Source organism: Mus pahari, chromosome 9 (genome assembly GCF_900095145.1).
Source record: "Mus pahari chromosome 9, PAHARI_EIJ_v1.1, whole genome shotgun sequence".
Lineage (NCBI taxonomy): Eukaryota > Metazoa > Chordata > Mammalia > Rodentia > Muridae > Mus > Mus pahari.
The window spans coordinates 69,258,757-69,279,712 of record NC_034598.1 but is presented as its reverse complement, the minus strand read 5'-3'; the positions used below and the strand labels follow the sequence as shown (position 1 = coordinate 69,279,712).

General features: G+C 34.5%; 1 protein-coding gene across 38 annotated transcripts in view; it reads left to right on the top strand.

Annotated features, from left to right (window-relative positions):
* Positions 1-20,956, top strand: part of Ppfia2 (PTPRF interacting protein alpha 2) — a 443,940-nt gene that overhangs the window by 248,055 nt on the left and 174,929 nt on the right. For all 38 annotated transcript variants that reach the window (XM_029542153.1, XM_029542171.1, XM_029542168.1 and 35 more), the window contains one exon: positions 19,480-19,581. In XM_029542153.1, coding sequence (XP_029398013.1) covers positions 19,480-19,581 — 102 coding nt within the window. The remainder of the gene's footprint in view (positions 1-19,479; positions 19,582-20,956) is intronic.

Here is a 20,956-nt window from a genome sequence, read left to right as displayed (position 1 = left end):
TATCTTTAAAAAAAAAAACTCTTTTTTTTAATTAGATGTTTTCTTTCTTTCTTTTACAAAAGTTATCCACTTTCCTGCTTTCACCCCAAAATACCCCTATCCCATCTCTCCTACTCCCGCTGCTATGAGGGTGTACTCCCACCCACCAACACTCTTGCATCCCGCCCTGGCATTCCCCTACACTGGGGCATTGAGCCTTCACAGTACAAAGAGCCTCTCCTCCCATTGGGAGCTCTGGGGTTTGTAGTTGGTTCATATTGTTGTTTCTCCTATGGGGCTGCATTTCCCTTCAGCTCCTGCAGTCCTTGCTCTAACTTCTTCATTGGGGACCCCATGCTCAGTCCAATGATTGGCTATGAGCATCTGTCTCTGTATTTGTCAGACTCTGGCAGAACCCCAAAGGCTTGAGAAAGAAAAATCATATGGAAAAGGAAATTTAGCCTTATCAAGAAAAGTGAAAGGAACTCTGCAATTAAAATTTTAAGTCGTTTTCTGGAGTACTAAAAGAATTATGGGCATCTATTTAGATGCAGGAAAAACACACAGGGTAGACCTTACCCTTTTAATAATTCATTCCTCAATAGTTTTACTTATAAAACAGATATGCCCAGAGCATTTACAAAAACCTGTGCCCTAATGAAGATAAAAATAATAAAATGTGAGAAGATAAAAATAAAATATCCAGCTTCATTTAGACAATTAAAAGTTTTCTATTAATACTTAAATTTCAATACTGATACATCAAAATAATAATGAATTTACTTCAAAAGATGATATGTTGCAATTGTTTCTGTTCTGATTTTAACTAATCAAATAGATTTCTCTGCAAGAGAATCATTTTTATAGTCTTAACTGTTATTGGTAAATAAAGCGTTAAGTTGTCTCTAGGGAGGTGGGACTGATGCCAAGCTGCTTGCAATCACGACAAACCAAACAGTCAGAACATACATTTCTGACCTTTGTGCTCTTTAACTATGACAGATTATCATTACTCCTAACTGGTGTTTTTAAATTATGTAAGCTATTGTTCTAGGTTAAATAGAATGTCAGTAATTCTAACCATTCTTACATCTCTTATGTGTGCGTCTATTAATTATTCTGTAACATGCCATCATAAAGGAGACCAAATGGGGGATAGAACAGAGGAAACCCACCTTCTCAGATTTAATTCTGTGCCTCAACACATGTTTACCATTTTTGTGTAATCCATATAACATGGCATCATGAGCTTCCCAACTTTGAAAGACAGGCATTCTCTCAGCATATCCCTTGGATTCAGTTCTGGGTTTGAGACTAGAGGCCAGAGACACCAAACTATGTGTGCATGCATACACTTAAGACTTGTCATACACTTGCACTCTGTAGACTTGTCATTTACCATTTTCTTCCATTTACATTCTTTCATAAATTTCTTTATAGTTTTGGAAAAAAGAATTTTTAGGTAACACTGCTTTCTAACCCAAAACTTTAGGATATGTTTGTATGAAAGATATACTTTCATCATAGCTAAAGAATTGTGACCACACAATATATTTCACATAATAGAATAGCATAGTAAAACAAGTAAGTGCTATTCAATTATTGAATCTTGTCCCAAAATATTTTTAATCTTTATAAGTTTATTAAAGAAGATTTAAACCAAAGTCAAGAATATGATTATTAAATCTTATTAAATTTAATTGTAGTGAATAGGTATCAAATATAAATTTAAGTGTTAATCCCAAAATTATGTTATAGTACTCTTTTTCTCATATAAATATGTGCATGATCTTGATTGCCTATATTTGATTAGTCATCTATAACTTTTACAGTAATTAATTTATCTTGTTTACCAGCTTCTTTGAACATCAGAGTGGCCATGATACATAAATCATCATCATGATATTGAGCCAAACATAAGACGATAGCACAAATAATTGGAATCCATTATGCTAGAATTCATAGAATGTCCTTGGGAACAGACATGGGAGGTATCAGCCATGGAAGCAGAATTCTCACGTGACAGAATCAGTACCTATAGGATAAAGCTGGCCTTTGTGTTTTCCACAGAATCACCTGTCACGAAGTGCCTACATTGCAATATTATTATGATAATAATCCAAATAGTTAAACTTATTAAGTATTTGCACTTTCCTAAGCACATTATACAAATAATTAAGGACTCATGGGAACAGAATTGATGTGATTTTTTAGCTGTGATTTTGAATAAATTGAGACATAAAAGCGCAGCAAATTCCTCAAGGGCTCACATCTAAGAAAGAGGAAACATGCTTGGACTCTGATGAAGCAGTTGCCATCAGAGCTAGAGGTTTTAATCAGTTCGCTACTTGGGCCTCTTTGTATGAATCCTGTTCCTATTGCTGTGATATAACACCCTGACCAAGGCAGCTTTTAAAGGGAAGTTTTAAACTGAGGTAACCATTCCATAGAGTTAGAATCTGTGATGGCAGTAACAGCTAATAATTCTTGAAGCAGCAGGAGGAGATAATGAGGACGATGTGAGGCCTCCGAAGCTTCAAGCTTGCCCCAATGACACACCTCCTCCAGCATGGACACGCATTCCCCAGTAGGGCTACACCTCCTCCAGCAAGCCTAGAGCCCCTTCAGTCAGGAGGCACCATCCTTCAGCAGGGCCACATCTTCTACTAAGGTGGGTCTCTATGGGCAGTATTGGAAGAAGAAAAATGTTTTCAAATATGTGAGCCTGTGGGAGCCATTTTCATTCAAATCACAATTTCCAACAGATATCTTTATTGTTCATGAAAAGAGACTAATGGCAAACAGTGGACATTACAAGCCATTCCAGTCATGACCAGTTGAGAGTCCAGAGACTCCAAACTTTAACAGACTGGGCTTTGTCTGTATGAGTCTTTTATTTTCTTTCCTAAAAGGGTTTCCTAAAGTCAATGATGACATCAGGCTTCATGACATATAATTACACATTGAATAAACACCCCAGTGTAGTAACATATAATATATTAAAATAATTTAGAACTAACTTTCATGTATTTCATTCTTTGATTGAGAACTTTCTGGCATGTGCTTTCATGTCAAAGCGGATAGGGTAAAGCCTAAGAGAATTCACCCTTACACACAGAACTATAAGCAAAGCTGAGAGCAAAAAGATGGTCTTCCCCAGAGAGGAGCATGCAAATTAGTTGTCCAGAACCAAATGGACAGCTCTGAGAACACACACACACTCAAGTGACATTGTATGGACAGAGAGAGAGCGAGAGCAAGAGCGAGAGCGAGAGAGCAAGAGAAGAGAGAGGAGAGAGAGAGGATGTGGGGGACTAAGGGATGTGAGTGTATGGATGTAGATGTTGGCGTAGTTACACACATGGCAGTTATAATCCAACTCTCAAAAGCTGGTACTCTCTTGTGCCTTTGTAGGAACCAGGGTTAGAATTCAGGTCACCACAAGCAAATATCTTTACATACTGAGTAATCCCATGGCCCCTTATTATCTTTGCAAAAGTAAAAGGATAGATCTGTGAAGAGTTAGAGGGAGGGAGAGGAGTACATGATAAGAAGCCTGAACCTTTCAATCTATTAAAGCATTACATTTTTAAAGTCTGTGCAGTGGCTAGATGATATTAGATCCGATTTATAAGGATCTTTGCTTTGGGCACTGAAAAACAGTGTATCGGATTTTAGTTTCAAGGACTATGAACTTGACTGCTTCTGCACCACAGGTCCAAGAGACTGTGTCCCTCTGGCATTAAACTTATTGGGATCACTAGACAATAACCTAAGTGTCACTGAATTACACCTAATTTCACAGTACCCAGCATAGTTCTGGGCTAAAAACACTGTGAACCATTTATTTATTTATTTATTTATTTATTTATTTATTTATTTATTTATTTATTTATTATTTTATTTATTTACATTTCAAATGTTATCCCCCTTCCTGGTTTCCTCCTGTGAAAACCCCCTACCCTCTAACCCTCCCCCTTCCCCTGTAAAAACAAGGAGAACCATTTATAAAAGTGTCTATTGTATTTATATATAAGAGCTTTTGCCTTTCACTCCTGAGGTATTTTAGGCTTTTTCCTGGACTTCTGTATAACAGTAAAATGAATCTCTAACATAAAATTACAATAATTTCCTGAAGCTACTACTAAAGAAATGACCTTCACCCACACAATGCAACAGTGTTCTTTTGTTTTTTGGTTTTTGGTTTTTGGTTTTTTTCAGTGTCCTTACAGATTTCAGTACTGTGAGATGAACAGTGTGGTAATTTTTGAATGATTTCAACCTCTTAGAAATACTTCAAATTCACACATATGGGCAAGAACTAATTTACTTTTGTAAGTTCATTAAACTGAAAAAAAAAAGGAGGAGGGGGGGAATGGTGAGAGAGTTTGTTCTGGGAATCGATTTGAAGTGATTCCCAAGAGTGCAACAGGAGTTTAATTAAATTTAAATATTTAAATATAAACATTTCATAGAATCAAAATCATTAGACTTCAGGAATAGAACAGAACTTTCCCCTCTAAATGTTCTTCTCCATTTTGATTTTAAAATCCTCTCGTAGGGTTATGTCATAGCTTGTAAGCTGTACTGAGACATAACTTACACACTGTAGAACCTGCTTTTGTAAATGAATGCCAGTGTTTTTACCATGTTGCTAGAGTTGTCTACGTCCACTATCTACTTTTTGGATATTCCTAGAGATTCATTTGCTGTTGATTTTAAGCTGGAGAGCACTATGTTCAGTTAGAATGCATGGAGTCTGTTGGAGAGAGGATGAAGATAAAATCATTAACTTTTGCTGAGTCAGAACTCAACTGGTCTATGTTCAGTATGAAAAGAGACATGCCAGCATTTGATGACTACATGGTCAGGATTGCAGTGCCTTCTGGGTTAATTGCTCACTTAATTCTGAAGAAGTTTTCTTTTCTATTCTCTCCTGATCTGTTTTCTTTTTAAGCTTAGGTTGTCAGATATTAAGAGAGGGGCATTTGCTTGCTTCCTTGTTCTATTTGTTCAGAATGATCTGTTTTCCATCCCTTCATTTTGAAGTGGTTTCTATCTCCGAAGATAAAACAAGTTTCTTGTAGACAATATAAAGATGCATTTGTTTGGTTTGGTTTTTTAATTTAAAATTTCATATATTTGATCATGTTTTCCCTCTACCAATTCATTTTAGATCATCCCACTTCCTTAACCATTCAATTCAATTACACAGAATATCAGGGATTCTCTCTTTCTCTCTCTTCTCTCTGTCTCTGTCTCTGTCTCTGTCTCTCTCCTTTTATTCCTTAACAATAATAATAACAGTAATAACAACAACAACAGAAACAGCAAGAGGATCTATGAAATTGCAGAAGACCAGGCAGAGAGATTGTAAAATCCAGAGATGATGGATGACCCCAAGAAAGTGGCTTCCTCCAGACCCAACAGACGGACACACTAACACACAAATGAATCCACAGAGACTGTGACCTCCACACACATGACCCACACAGGTTCCAACCAGACAAAAATCACATTGTGAGAAAGAGAAGTTTATACACTAGCCTCCCTCTAACAAAGAAACTTCTTGCAATTGAGATCTGCTAGGAAAGCAATCACTTTTTTCCAATAGATTTTGTTTCTTCATCTATCAAATCAATCTGTGTCTTTTGATAGAAAATTGAAGCTATTGATGTATAAAAATGTGTGTTGATTCCACTCGTTTTTAATGTTCATGTAAGTAATCTTACTTTGTGGTTCAGTGTTTGATGAACTTTAGAATATTTCAGAACCTTACTTAATTACTACCAAATAATAACCTGTATCATTGGCAATTATCTTCATCATCTAATTGTTTATATATAGCAACCATTAATCTACTCTATAATTTTGCTATCATTTTGATTGTATCTATGCATTGTATGTGGGCTTGTATACATGAATGAAGACACCCACAGAGTCAGGAGGAATTGGATCCCTCTGAAGCTGAAGTTACAAGTAATTTTGCGAGGTCTTACATGGATACTGGGACCTGAACTCAGGTCCTCTGGGAGAGAAACATGCTGCTCTTAGTTATTAAGCCCTGTCTTCAGCCCTGTTCTACATATTTTCCTGATTTCAGCATTTCATGGAATTGAAATCATACAATATGTGCTCACTTATGACTAGCATCTTCCACTTAGTATCTATTTCAAGACTTGTTCCTATAGCAGAATAAATAAATATTTTATTTCTTATTCTTATCAAATTATATTCTATTGAATGTATATATCAGCTTTTTAATCTACATATAATCAACTGATATATTACCTGGATACTTTCAATTTATTTACTCTTATTTAAAATGCTGATAGAAATTTTTACATCAAACTGTTCACAAAAACATACATGTATTCTCATTTCTCCTAGATAATCAATTTCTCAGTTGTACTCTTGTCCAATATTTAATTTTTTGAAGCACTTTAAACTTAAAAGCAATGATGAATTTCAGTTACTGGAAGTAACAAGAATTTTGCAATTCTGCAATCATGGATGCGAGTTCATTATTTTAATTGCATAGTCCATTTGTGAGGTTTTTCTATTCATTTGTAGATTAGACTTAAATGTTCATAAAATATAATCTTGGTTACTGTAAGGACCTGACTGCTCATAAACCACACACAGGACTTTCAAAGCTGGACTCATTCAATTCATCTTTATGAGCAACACAGTTTTTGAAAAAGAGTGTTGCTTACAAAATATGTAATAGATAACAGGTAGTTCGATTGTAGTAAATGTATACTTTAGTAAGTGTATATTTTCATATATTTCTTTTGGTGGCATTCTTTCCATGGATAACAAAACCCTTTCAAGTTTCCAGACAAAAGATTTTCCAGTAGCGGAGTCAGCTTTTCTTCTCCACACTACAGTGAACTTTTACTTTAGTTTAAGCCAATTTTCTTAACGGAAAGCATGCTCAGTATTCAAATGTGCCTTTTTCCTTTCTTTTGCACACCTGAATTTCTTTATGAATGTAGGATAAGCACTGTGTTTAATATGTGTCTACCAAAAAATATAAACTGAAGAGAAAAAGAAATTAAAAATAATTCCCCAATGGCATGGATCACATATAACCCTAATTTGATGTGGGATTTCAACATTTATAAATATTTCATCATGCTCATTTCTAGTTTTGTCTGTATGACAAATATGAACATCTGAAAAATTCCACTAAATAAACCTAAGTAAAATGTAATGTGATTGCTATTTAATAATAAACCATTATTTAACAAAATTAACTAGACAATAAAACAAATTATAATGAACTATCAAATAAAAATACAATGTGTTCTGAATGTTGGATATTCCTTGAGATATTTGCTTATTCTATTATGTAGAATGTTAGAGTCTCAAGATATTCATCAACAATGGCAGCAGGAGAGGGATCATGACCTTCAAACTAAGAAAGGATCAAAATTATAGAGCCTTTAATGTGGTTCAGTCTCAAAAATGGAACACATTCACTATCATCAGAAATACATCTGGGAGACTGGTAATGCAAGGCTAAACATGTTACAATCTTTGGAGAAAAAATCTGGACCACAATGGAGCTGGTGTCCAAAGGTATATTACAAATTTAAAATTAGTCTTTGATCTTTGATTCATAGAGCCATTAAAATAGATAGATGGATAAATAAGCAGAAAGACAGACAGACAGATAGATGATAGGTAGATAGACAGACAGATAGACAATTTTAAGTGCATTCTTTCTGAACAAGGTGTCTTTAGTGTGATTTTTGAATTCTCAGATTCCATAATTTTAAAATTATCTTTCAATTCAATTTTAAATCAGAAAAATGTGTTGTTTCATGATTTAATAAAAATTAAATTATATTTTTGAAGTTGTTAAAATTATTTTTATATTATGCATAGCATTAGTAGAGAAAATTACTTTTCTTTGTAGATCTTGTCATTTAACCTACAAACACATCATGGGATTTTCACACTTACTCTCTCTGTGTCTCTCTCTTTCTCACACAAACACACACATATATACACACCCATAAAATAATAGTAATCTCCTCACTCACAAACTAATAATACTAGTAAAAATAACAAAACATTAATAAAGTAAACACAATAACATGTATTTAAAAGCACTCCAAATTTTCTGGGACCATAGAGAGTTGCAACTGTTTTGGAAATCAGTTTGAGTATACTTAAAGTGTACATTTGCCACAATATACAGCAATCCCACTTTGCAGTAATTATCCAAAATGATTTAAAACAAAATTTTAAGGAAATATATTTATTCTCATGATCTCTTTAGCATTATAAACTTGTTATGTATAAAATCACTGTTATTCAAGGCAATGAGTTCCAAGGCAATGGATAAGTATGATGTGATACAATAAAATGCCTACACATAATACTTATCCAGTGCTTGCACTTTAAATTGTTAGGCACCAGGTTACTATTATCATGACAAAATTTTAATAGCTTCCCTAACATTCATTACATCCACTCTTCATTTGATGGAAGCTAGGACTGATTCTGTTGTTTAACTGGATCTGATAGTGATCATCCATACTTATAATCCCAAAAGCTAGAAGTCAGAGGCTGGAAGATTACAACTTCAGAGCCAATCAAGGTGACACATTAAGCTGAAGAGCAGCCTGAAAGTATATTGAGTCTCTCAAATAAAAATTAAATATACTTCAAAAGCTATATTGGACGTTTACTCATATATAAGCTTATAAGCAGACATGTTGGTTTCTTCACTATGTAGCTAGAAGTAAAATTTCTAGGTCATATCGTAGTTGTATGGTTTTTTCTATTTGGAACAATGCCAGTCTGTTTTAAAGCAGCATCACTAATTCATATTTTCATTGTTAATATTTGAACTTTCTCTACATACTTGCTAACTCTTCTTATTATCCATGATTTTTTAGGCCTTATTCATACTTACTCATGTTTTTGGAGCCATTCTTATGGTTATGAAGTGCTATTTCACTGAGATTTCCATTTATGTTCCCTCAATGTTTATGTGTCTATCTTCGGGCATTTGTCTAGTTGGATCATTTATTTTTAAATTGGGTAATTTGTCTTTTTATTATAATATTGCAAAGAGCTTTTTATTCTGGGAACATACTCCAATGTTTCTTGTTCAAATGTTTGCTTTTTTCAGATGTTTGGATGTTCACATTCTTGCTTTTATTCTATGGGTGGTCTTCTAATTTGTTTATTTTACTTCAAGTGCAAGTTGTTAATAGTACATCACCTTGAAATGTCATAACAAAAATATTATATACTCTATCATACATCATTTATATTATGCAGCAAAGATTTAGTCCTTGTGAGTTAGTATTCTATGAGCCCAGAAGCCTGTATCAGGTTATTAGGACCTGGTAAGATTCTCTCTTGGTTGGCAGATGGTGGCCTTTTATCGTAGCAAAAGAAGGGAGATGATGTCTTTTTTTTTTTTTAATAAGAAAAATAACTAGGTCATTAGAGCACCATCCCTCGCAAACTCATCTAAATATATCATTTTTCCAATAGCTTTGTCTCCAAACATTCAGTATGTGAGAGTTGGAATTTCAACATAATGAACTGGGGGATTCAGCTCAGTGCATTGCTGGTAGTGACCATCGTATATTAAGTCATTAAGTCAGATATATTTTTGATGTCATATTTCAGAAATCATTTCCTAATCCAAGATGCATCAATATCATTTATCCTAGGCATATTACAGTTTTACTATGTTTGAGGGGTATGTTTTTCGGCAATAACTAGTCCTCCTTTCCCTTTAGCTGTTCCTGTAGCCTGCGTCTAGCCTGCAGGACATAGTTTGATGCTGCCTCTGTGTTTGGAGCACTTTGCATAAGCCCTATCACTGCAATTGTCACATGACACTGCCATTTCTCTTTATTTGTCACACTCGTTCGCAGTAGTACATATTATACTGTCAGAAGTAATTTACGGAATTGTGTTATGCTAAGTTTCCAGTAACAATAGGTAGAAACAATAAAAAAGTCAAAACGATTACTTCAAAGTGAAAAATTGAATTGCCAACCAGAAATTTTATTGAAACTGTTCTGGTAAAAGACAAATCCTTGAGAAAATTTACGGAAAAATATACTATTTTAGGAATGTTTTTTGGTGTACATGCAATCAAAACACATTGCTTTGAGTATTTTGTGACCCGGGGGTACAGTTCTTTGTTAATTCCAGAACACTAATATATCTGTGTATACTTCTGGTCACAGACAGCTACACTCCTTGGGCCAGGATCCTTTTTCAGAGATAGAGTGTCCAGTAGAAACTAGTCAGCTTCCTTTTCTGGGCCTGGTTTTTCTCTGTTACTCAATGCTATAACATCCTCTTTCTTTTCTTTAGAGAATTATATGCATTATGACAACACAAAATGCAGGGCACTGAACATTAAGCTCTGAGCATCTTCTAATCCACCAGTAAGGCGGGACAATGTTTGCCTAATCTTTGCAATTTCAAAAGGACTCACTGAAACATTTTTAGCTCAGTCCTAGTCCAAACATTGTTAGTTATGTAATTATAATTCTCTTGGTTGCAAAAGAGACATGGTTTGATTGTATATAGCTTTGTTGGCATCTTCAAATATTCATATTGGATGCTGTTTGGTGTATCTTCCACAGCAGGTATTATCTGACCAGATGCTAAAGCCTTTCAAATTAATACAGAGCATCTTGTTTAGCATGCCTCCTGCTTCACACTGTCAGACCTGTGGAAACCTGGCTTTTCCTGCCAAAAGACTTGCTCGTTGGCAAGGGTTCAGCCTTGACATGTGTTAGCAATAGTGCTTACTGAGACTCAAAATTTCTACTAATGCATCTAAAAGGTTATATTTTAATAAATTTACAAATAATTCAAGCATATACTAATAGAAGATATCTTTTGCTGATCATGGTAGGAAAAAAATTGTTTCTTTTCCTTTCCATGCACGTGAATTAAAATAAAAAACAGCACACTAATTTTATTATAAAGCTAGAAACCTTAATTCCTCTGTGAAAAATTGTCTCTGAGGCTCCTCTCTCTTCTTTCATATGCTTCATATATCCAGAAGATGCCAACATAGATTTAAGGGAATTGGAAGGAGAGGTGAAATAGATCAAATGATTAGTAAATTGGGACTGGGGAACTACATCATGATTCTAAGCTTCTGTGTTTATATCTTTCCATAAGTATCTTTCCATATGTATCACGACAAAGTTGAGGGGCAAGAAGCTCTCAAACTTAGAGTCAGAGACTAGGAACTATCTTACTTCAGAAAGTTTTATTTTACTCACTTGTATGAGGAAACCCTAAATCTTTACCAAAGTAGTAGGTAGACAGGACCTCTTAAGCTGCTGACCCCTGTGGTTGAATTAGGGAAANGNTGGAAGANGCTGAGGAGGAGGGCAACCCTGTAGGAGGATCAGCAGTCTTAATTAACTTGAACCCCTGAGATCTCTTAAATATTGGACCACCAACCAGACAGCATATGCCAGATGATATAAGGCCCCCAACACACATACAGTAGAGGACTGTGGGGTCTGTGTTCATTCAGAGATGATGTACCTAACCCTCAAGAGACTGGAAGCCCCAGGGAGTTTAGATGTCTGGTTGGGTGGGTGGTAGGGACATTCTCATGGAAACGGGGTAGGGAGGAGGTATGGGATGTGGAACAGTGAGAGGGTGGAGCGGGGTGGAATAAAATCTGGAGTGTAAAAAAGTAAATAAATAAATAAATAAATAAATAAATAAATAAATAAATAAATAAAAGATTAATTTTTTTAAAAGTGACATTTGTAGGAATGAACACTTAGACTCAGTGAAGATGGTGCAACTATGCCTTGTTATCATTTTATTCAACTAGATATCAATTGAGAACTTTTGTGGTATCTTGGAGAGACATGTAGACAGAAACAAAATAGGGAAAGAGTGAAAGATGTGTGTTAGAGGAGTTTTGTTGTTTTGTTTTTAAACAGTTTTGTGCTGGGTATAGTGATGTAGATCTTTAATCCCAGCACTACTGAGGCAGAAACAGGAAGATCTCTGTAAATTCAAGGACATCCTGTTATACATAGCAAGTTCCAGCTCAGCCAGAGTCCCATAGTGAGATTCTATCTCAAAACAGTAATTGAAAATAAAAATAAAGGCAGTTTTGTGATATCCAAAAGATAGCTTTATATCTCTGTTAGCATTACTCTTGTCAAGCAGACTTTCATATTATATATATATATATATATATAATTTTTTTCAGGACAAATTTGCTAGTAAAATGAAGCAAAAGAGTACACTGAGACATTTCCTCTTGCATAAATATGCCAAATACTTGTACATTGACATGATAATGTCTCATTTATATTACTAGTCAGATAATGAGGTAGATCAACTTCCTCTCCTCTTGAAGATAGCTAGGCTGTCTCTGCTTTGTAATTAGGATCATCGTCAGGACAACTTAAAGCAAAGAACAATGAGTAACCACAGGATTTGTGCCAACCACATTCAAGATGATTCTCTGGGTGTATTTCAGTAACACCAATGGGAGAAGTGTTTAATGATTATATATTTTGAAGCATACAATACATTAATGTATTTTCCTACCATGAAGAACTGAGCTCTGTACAGTAGTCATGGATGGGTAAAAAGTAGTTCACTCTGAACCAGTAGTTCTCAACCTTCCTAGTAATGCAACACTTTAATTTAGTTCCTCATGTTGAGAGTCCCAATCATAGAATTATTTTGTTGCTACTTCATAGCTATAATTTTGATACTATTGTAAGTGAAATATATCTAATTTAAAAAATTTTTATACAATATATTTGGATCATGTTTCCCCTCACCCAACTTCTCCTAGACCTCCCCTATTTATCAACTGATCCAAATTTGTATTCTTTCCTGTCCCTGTCCCTCTCCATTCCCCCCCTCTCAAAAATTAAAAAATAAAAATAAAACACTAAAACAGAAGTCAAAACAAACAAAAACCAATAAGACAAAAACAATACCAAAACAAAATAAAAATTGCAGTTTGTACTGGCAAGATACTGGGTATTGTATTGTGGTTGATGTACCGAGTGTCACTCCATTGAAGAAAACTGATTTTCCCTTTCCTGATGGGTATCAACTGCAAACTCCCAGGTCCAGATGTTTTCAGCTCTCAGAATTTCTAATTTTTTTCTGCTTCCTATTCCGAACATTCCTTGCTCTTTAATTGTAAACAATCTGGGGGGTGATGGCAAGAAGTACACTTCATTTGGGGCTGATAGTCCAGTCTCCTAGTCATAGTATTTCGACATGTATAAGATTCTGGTCTGACTGACCAGGCTTGGAGCAGCCTAGGCCTAGGAATAGAAACATTAATATTTCAAGTGCTAATTTGTCAACATGATCAGCTAGGAAGGTAGAATTGCAAGGGCCCTATGACATCCTCAACATTAAGCTTGTGACCAGGGTTAAGTAAAACTGAGTAAGCCTCAAACTCAAACAGAAGGCATTAGATATCCCATCCCATAATGGTCATGCCACTGAGTAAGCCTCAAACTCAAACAGAAGGCATTAGATATCCCATCCCATAATGGTCATGCCACTCCTACGCTAGTCAGTATATCTTGGCTGGAAGGTCTATATTGAAGCACACATGGTACTGAACCAATAATACCGTTGATGCCCTTTCTCTCCTACCTACCTACCTACCTACCTACCTACCTACCTACCTACCTACCCACCCACCCACCTACCTACCTACCTACCTACCTACCTACAAACAAATGAGCTTCTGTCACCAAGAAAGATAGAAATTACTACTCACTCCAGTTCTTTCAGAGTTCTATTGTCCATGTATGCAAGATAATTCCAAACAAGCCTTTGATGGTTAAACCACAGAGGGCTCTCAGAAAATATAATAAAGTGCCAGCAAGGAAGATGATTTAATTTATAAAATTAATAAAAAAAATGAAACTGAAACTTTTTTTTCTCTAGGTCTTATTTCCAAGCAATCTGTCCTCTATGATATAAGATTCACCAAATTACAGAAAACTAGACCCTGGGGATCTGCCTATGTATTTGCATATAAAGGCTAGTGATCGACAAATTATAGTTTATAGAGCGAAGTGCAAATAGGATACAAGACACATTTCAGTGGGAGGACAGTAAATGACTCATGGGAGAAACATGGCTCAATGATTGCACAGCCTGAAGCTGCCTGACAGCACCACTATTTGATTTCAACAAACATCCATATTTTACAAGAATCCAGTTGCCTGGTTTGGAAAGTTTTGAAAACAGAAGTTTAACAAGTCCTCATATAAATATCTGTCATTTTAAAAAGGCATTTGCAGCTTGCTGTGTTAGACACACGCTTTTCTTCCAGATCACCGTGGTGGGTAGAATGATCCATCAGACAGTTTTATGGAGAAGGCAAAAACGTCCATAGTTAGGATATGCAAAAATAATCAAAAGGCTCAAAATATTTGCATAGAGTTGGAATATCTTTCGTTTTAATCTGGCCTGCCTTATTTATAGAGTTTGGTTAAAATCCTGAGTTCTGTTGTGTCTGTCAAATTGCATTATTTATGCAAGTGATTTTTCCTTCAAGCTATCTTGCCCAGAGCTGACCATGAGACATAGCTGTTTTACACAGTGATTGTGCATGACAGTTTCCCTGGGTTTATCTGAGTCTATGAGCCAATTCTAGAAACAGAGGTCATAAGTATTATAATTTATTATGTAACATTAATTCAAATATGCATATATGTATATATTCTGTATACTGGTGTTATACTGGGGCATTAATTTATATAAGGCAAACTCACTGTTGCCATAAAACATTTCTAAACTAAGCATTTGAAGACATTTTAATTTATATCTGTTTTAAGGACATAGTCATTCTGTTGCATTGTGTTCATCTCACTAATACAATGTTTCTGTTTTCAATTTATTCTAAAAAATTATATCTTCCAGTTTGTAGAATTATATACTTACCATTGTACATGTAAATTTATGTGCAGTTATATAAAAATAAATACAAATTGTAAAAGATCAACTTCCACTTAGTACTCTAAACAAAATCAATCACCTGAGGAGCCAAGTTTTCAAGAATACCAAAACCTAGTAGAAGGGAATCACATAGTCTGAAGGCAGTCATTATTAAATATTTTTAAAGTATTTTTGTGTAGTTACTTGTATTCCTGGAAGACATAATCTCACAGCAAAATACATGTTTTTATAACCCCTACAATGTCTCTGTCCTTTAAAATTGGAATACAAAGAAATGACAAGACTTGTGTTTGTATATAAGATATGTCATGCAATCTTCAATTATTTTTAGAGACATTAATGATAAAGTGTTTTAAAAGGAACTCACAGTCTATATCATGAGTCAACTTTGTGTGAAAAGGGATGTAAATGTGTCTAGAAAAGCTTTCTTCTGACCAAAAATAGTATGAGGGGTAAATATTTGAATGTGGATAGATTATTAAACTGCAGTGACTTTTCCTTTAATGTTGTTTTTGGCAGCACCTAAATCTGTGAATTTTACTGTGTGTTCAAATTCATTTGAACAACATGCACAAGTAACGTCCAGACGGAAAGAAAGACTCCTTTGAGTTTTAGAGTATTTTATGGCATTGGGGTGGGTAGATTGCTACCACTCTTTAAAATTCCAAGAAAAAAAATAAACTGGACAAAAATATTTCTGGTTATTGGAAAAGTAAGAGCTTGCCAAATTATGGTTGGGAACAAAATGAGTAGTCTGGAGGACTCGGAGTTTCTGCTGGTAATGAACCTGCTTTTGTATCTCATTGCCTTAGAGAAAGTTGAGCTTTTCCTTTGATTAGACTTCCCAAAACATGAGCAAAGTTTTAGTTAGCAATTATCTTTCATTGACTTCACTTTCTTATAATACCCTGTCAACTGTTAGATTTTGAACTCTTCTTTTTATAGGTGGGCATCTGACCTAGGCATTGTACTCCTTGCATGAGGTATCAACATGCAGAGTTTCTATATCAGTTTATTAATTTTCTACAGCTATGGCTAGGGATGAATGCCAGTTCGTGGCTCACAATCAGCTACATGCTCACCGCTGTGTATAAATTTCCAATGGCAAACTATATAGCATATATTACTTCTCAGATCCATCTGTTTATGGATTTTCTCCCTGGAATTTTTTTTTTTTAGAAATGTGTTTAAAGAATATAATTTTAGGTACTCTAGAAAAGAGAAATAAAATATTGTTTATATCTGTGCTTCTGGAGTAGGAACAATATAATGTTACCAATTAACAAATGGGAAATCTACACGAGTCATCCAGAGCATTCAGTTCACAGTGTTAAAGAACAGAAAGTAGTTATGTTATTGTTTCTTCACAAGTACACACACTCAAGTACATAGGTTCTCATTTATGTTAATATGCTTTATGTTTAACACAAACATGATTCCATGTTTTCATTAAAAAGAGCTTTAGAGCTAGAGCTGGCTGATTCCTAACTTTTAGACATACTACACACCTTCTTGTAGAAGCTATGAGGACCAGAGTTGATTCCTTGAACACTTTCTTGAATCCTTAAAGTTTCCAGGCAACCCCCAATCACTTACAGACATGAAATAAGATATAGCAGATGATAATATTACTTTGGTAATAGTGTAAATATCAGATAACAACAAGAACATAATAGCAGAAGAGGCAATATTTTATCATTTCTTTGATGTTAAGGGAACTATTATGCTCTTAGAAAATGAAGGATATATAATGAAGGATATATAATGAAGGGTATATAATAAATATTATCTCATTATTAAAGTTAAATTTATAAGATTAGCTAATCATTAATTTATTCTTACAACAAAGATTTATTGTTTGCTTACTATTTTTAATAGTCTGTAAATTATGCTTAGCCTAAGGCAATGAAAACAACCTATTGAATGGTCATACTAAGTCAGTATAAAATAAATTGAGATATTGCCGAACAATAATAAATCAATATGATGCTTAAATATGAATGATTTATGAAAGAATAGTGTTGGAAATAAACAGAGATGAGAAAGTGGATAGTTAGAAATAGATGTGGGAACTTGAAATAATCTAGTAGGTACAAACTATACATCTGACATAGTGGCTTCAGTGAGCCATATTACATTCACCTCTCTCATATATCCAGTGGTTTTGAATGTTATTACAGGCATAGCACTATGGCCATTGGTACTGGGTTTTTGAGAATAGTGGAAATCACTCAAATATGAATTTGGGGTACTGAATTACACAAAGTGAAATAATCATTTCAAGTTACTTTTACTACTTGAGTATGCAGCATATGCTATGAAATACAGATGTGTTGAATAAATATTTGCTGCTTAGATGTACAGATGGATAGATGGATGATGGATGGATGTATTTATGGATGAATAGTAGATTGATGGATGGAAGGAAGGAAGAAAGGAAGGATGGATAGATAGATGGATACATGAAAAAATCATTCATGAATGAAGAGATGGTACTTAGGGTGAGACTGAGGAAAAATTTTTCACTTGATAATTTCATCTTTATATAGAATCAATGCATCAGAAATCAGAGTTGTAGAACTATAGTGGCAATTACAAGGTTTTGTATATTTGAGCAGGTTACTGACTTGTGGCTAGCTTTGTTATCTATATACAAAAGGAGCAAGTTATAAAATAGTTCATCCAGTGTCTAACTCCTAACACAGAAATGCACAACAAGCAGTACAAAATATCTACCATTTAAAATGATAGTTCTAATGTGTATTCATAGCTAAAACATAATTTTGAAAGGTTCTCGAGTTTTGTATAGCTTAGATTTTAAACCTTAAAGACTTAACAATTGCAATTTTAGGCAGTAGAAATGTCTTAAAGTTTTGTGAGCTTGAGAAATATGAAAATCTCAAAGAGACTGAGGGATGAGCAAAGTAGAAGGAAAATGCTTATGTCAGAAGAAAATTAATGGACAGAGTGAAATCATCTTCTAGGAGATAAAGGGCCAATATATATGGCCAGCTGTGGCAGTGATTCAGTGTGTACCTCTCAAAATTAAAACTACTTCTGAAGGTCTCAGTGAGATTTTTATTCGACATTTGGGGCATGTTTCTACTTTACTTTCTGTGGCTGTGATAAACACCAGGACCAAACACACGTTAAGGGGAAGAGGGGTTTATTTTAAGTTATAATTCTTAGGTCACCGTCTTTTATTGAGGGAAGGCAAGGGAAAGCCTCAAGGCAGGAACCATGAAGCAGGACTGCTTGTGAACGCACTTTCTGGCTCACTCTAGACTTCAGATAAGGGTTAGAACCCGCCCAGGAAATGGTACCGCCCCGAAGGGGCTGGGCAGTTTTATATCAATTAAAACAATCAAAACAACCCCTCACAGACATACTCATACGCAATCCTGTTAAAGACAGTTACTTACTAACTGAGATTCTTCTTGGTGATTCTAGGCTTTGTCAACTTGAAAGTATTAACGAGGACATGAATTTAATAAATAACTAATAAATGTATTTTATATTATATTTTAAAAAATTAATAAAATATAATAATGAGTGAGCAAGAAAGTACCTAGCATCACAAGGACTTGAGGTACCAGGATCAGGTGATATCCAGGAGGCCCTCACCTGCTCAGAGGAGATGGGAAAGGGGGTGGGGGAAGGATTGTGGGAGAGACTGACGGGAAGGGGGTAGTGAGAGGGATATAAAGTAATTAAGTAAAACATTAAATTAAATTATAAAACAGAAAGCAAACAAAGATCTACACCCAATTCAATGAATAAAAGAGTATTAAGCTTGTTAAAAATAAAGAATAATTTATTAAGAAACTTTATATATTTAAATTAATAAAATACAAAAATAAAATATAATAATCAAATAACAATTTATTATGTAATCAATAAGATATAAATTAATAATATTTAATACACTATTAATAAAATATAAATTGCTTTATATTCTTTTATTTGTAAGAATTCAGTCATCAGAACAGTGATTGATAAGATGAGATATTCATTTTTATAAAACAATATTCATTTCCTAATAATAGTAATAATGGAACAGCTTATGCAGATACAATTTGGAAGAAAAGTGTGAAAGTGTTTGTTGGTTAATTAAACTCTGTGATATCAGCTTGTATAATAGCTCTAAATAAGAGCATATTGATCATGAATATGTATTGTGATTGTGATCTACGTTATCATGTCTGAAACTTATAAATGAATCAAACTCTAAGATTAGATAGCTTGAACAAAATATCACCGAAGTATTCTAGCAATAATTTCCACTAAATTAAATGAAATGCGATACCTCTGAAACATTTCGCAAACCACAAATGTCATGGATTAGTATTTGTTAGAACCACAAATCAGGATGCTTAAGTAATAGTAGTATGCCTTGAATAGCCAGCCAACTATATGAGTTTTCTAAAATTTTTTCAAAGTTTATGTCACAAAATATGTTGTTCCTACTTGAACATGTTAATTTTTATATTTCAAGTCCATCTTCAAACATTTTTCTCCCCCTTCTAGGAGTTTGCTGCACTAACTAAAGAGTTGAATGCTTGCCGTGAACAACTTCTAGAAAAGGAAGAAGAGATCTCAGAGCTGAAAGCCGAAAGAAACAACACAAGAGTATGTATTAAAGCCATCTTTTGGTAGCTAGGCATAGTCTGCCATAAGTCAGATATCAGGACCCAGTTCTGAAAGCTTGCAAAGGCTTTGGGCCTGCTAAACTAAAGTCTTAAAGCTGTGTAGGTTCCAATTCACAGTCAGTTACTTTTAAAAGACAGAAACATAGTACAATACCCCAAATAAAAAAGAAAGGAAACCAAAATTATAGTCTCTGCTAAATCACTATGTTGCCCTGCAAAATGTTTCCATTCCTCTGGTCTTTACTTCCTTGTTTTTTAAACGAGCTTAAGTGATGGACTGGTGCACTGAAGTGGCCTGCATTTGGTCCACAGTTCATTTTAGCAAATAATTTACTTAAAAATTAAAGAAAAAAAGGAGTTCAGATTGGAAAACTATTGGAACAATGCCTACCAGTTAAAAGAGGTTTACCACATTTATTTCATCAGATGTTCTGGAATGGGTAGCTTTTACATGCATCCTGTTGTATGATAAAATATGTACTCTATACATCTTGCTCTTAGAAACTCGTCTCTATTGTCAGTCAGGTGATGTGCCCTATAATTAGATCAAAGATGATGTATTTTTATGGACCAGAAAAATATTAATACATTTCTTAGAATTTATATCTATATTATTCATAAATTTATATATTCTCATTGTTAAACAAAAGGAGAGTCCACTTTCATGTGATCATAAACGCAATTTTATTATTAGGAAGGTGAATTTATATTAGGCATCACAGTGTTCCTGGGTTAATCCTCTGCAGATAAAGTGATTAGTAGCCAACTTATTTTGTGCTTGTGCTTAGAGTGTTATGCAGATGCAGCTCCAGGGACAGTGCTGTGTTTCCCATAAGAAATGGGCTTGCTTACATGAGGGCTATACCATCAAACTCATTTCTGCCTTCACTCACCAGGATCTGGCTGTATGAGGAAAACAATTCTCACATGTGCGTTGTACATGTGAATTCATTTTCATCAAGGGTTTGATGAGCCAGTCACATAGATTGCCTGTAATAGGGCATCACCAAGACAGTTTACATCATGGGATGGAATTTTTGGTTTCTTTCCCTGTGCATAGTTCTTTTTAAAAACTAGTACTGCATTTCCATGCAAATTTACCTCTTTCTACCATATCATTTATTCTGTCCTGTCCTGTTATTTTGAACTGTAAAATGTTATTCTGTGTCCCCTGATGTAACAGAGTACAGACAAATTTGAAAGAAGAAAAGAGAAAAGTAGGGAAATAAATTCCTTTGGTTTTATTTTCGGAGAGTCCTCACAATTAAAAAATGCATCAGACCATTTTGCTATCCACAGCTGTGTCTCTTCTATCCATGTCTTTTTTATTCTGTAGTCGTGTATTGCTTTATACA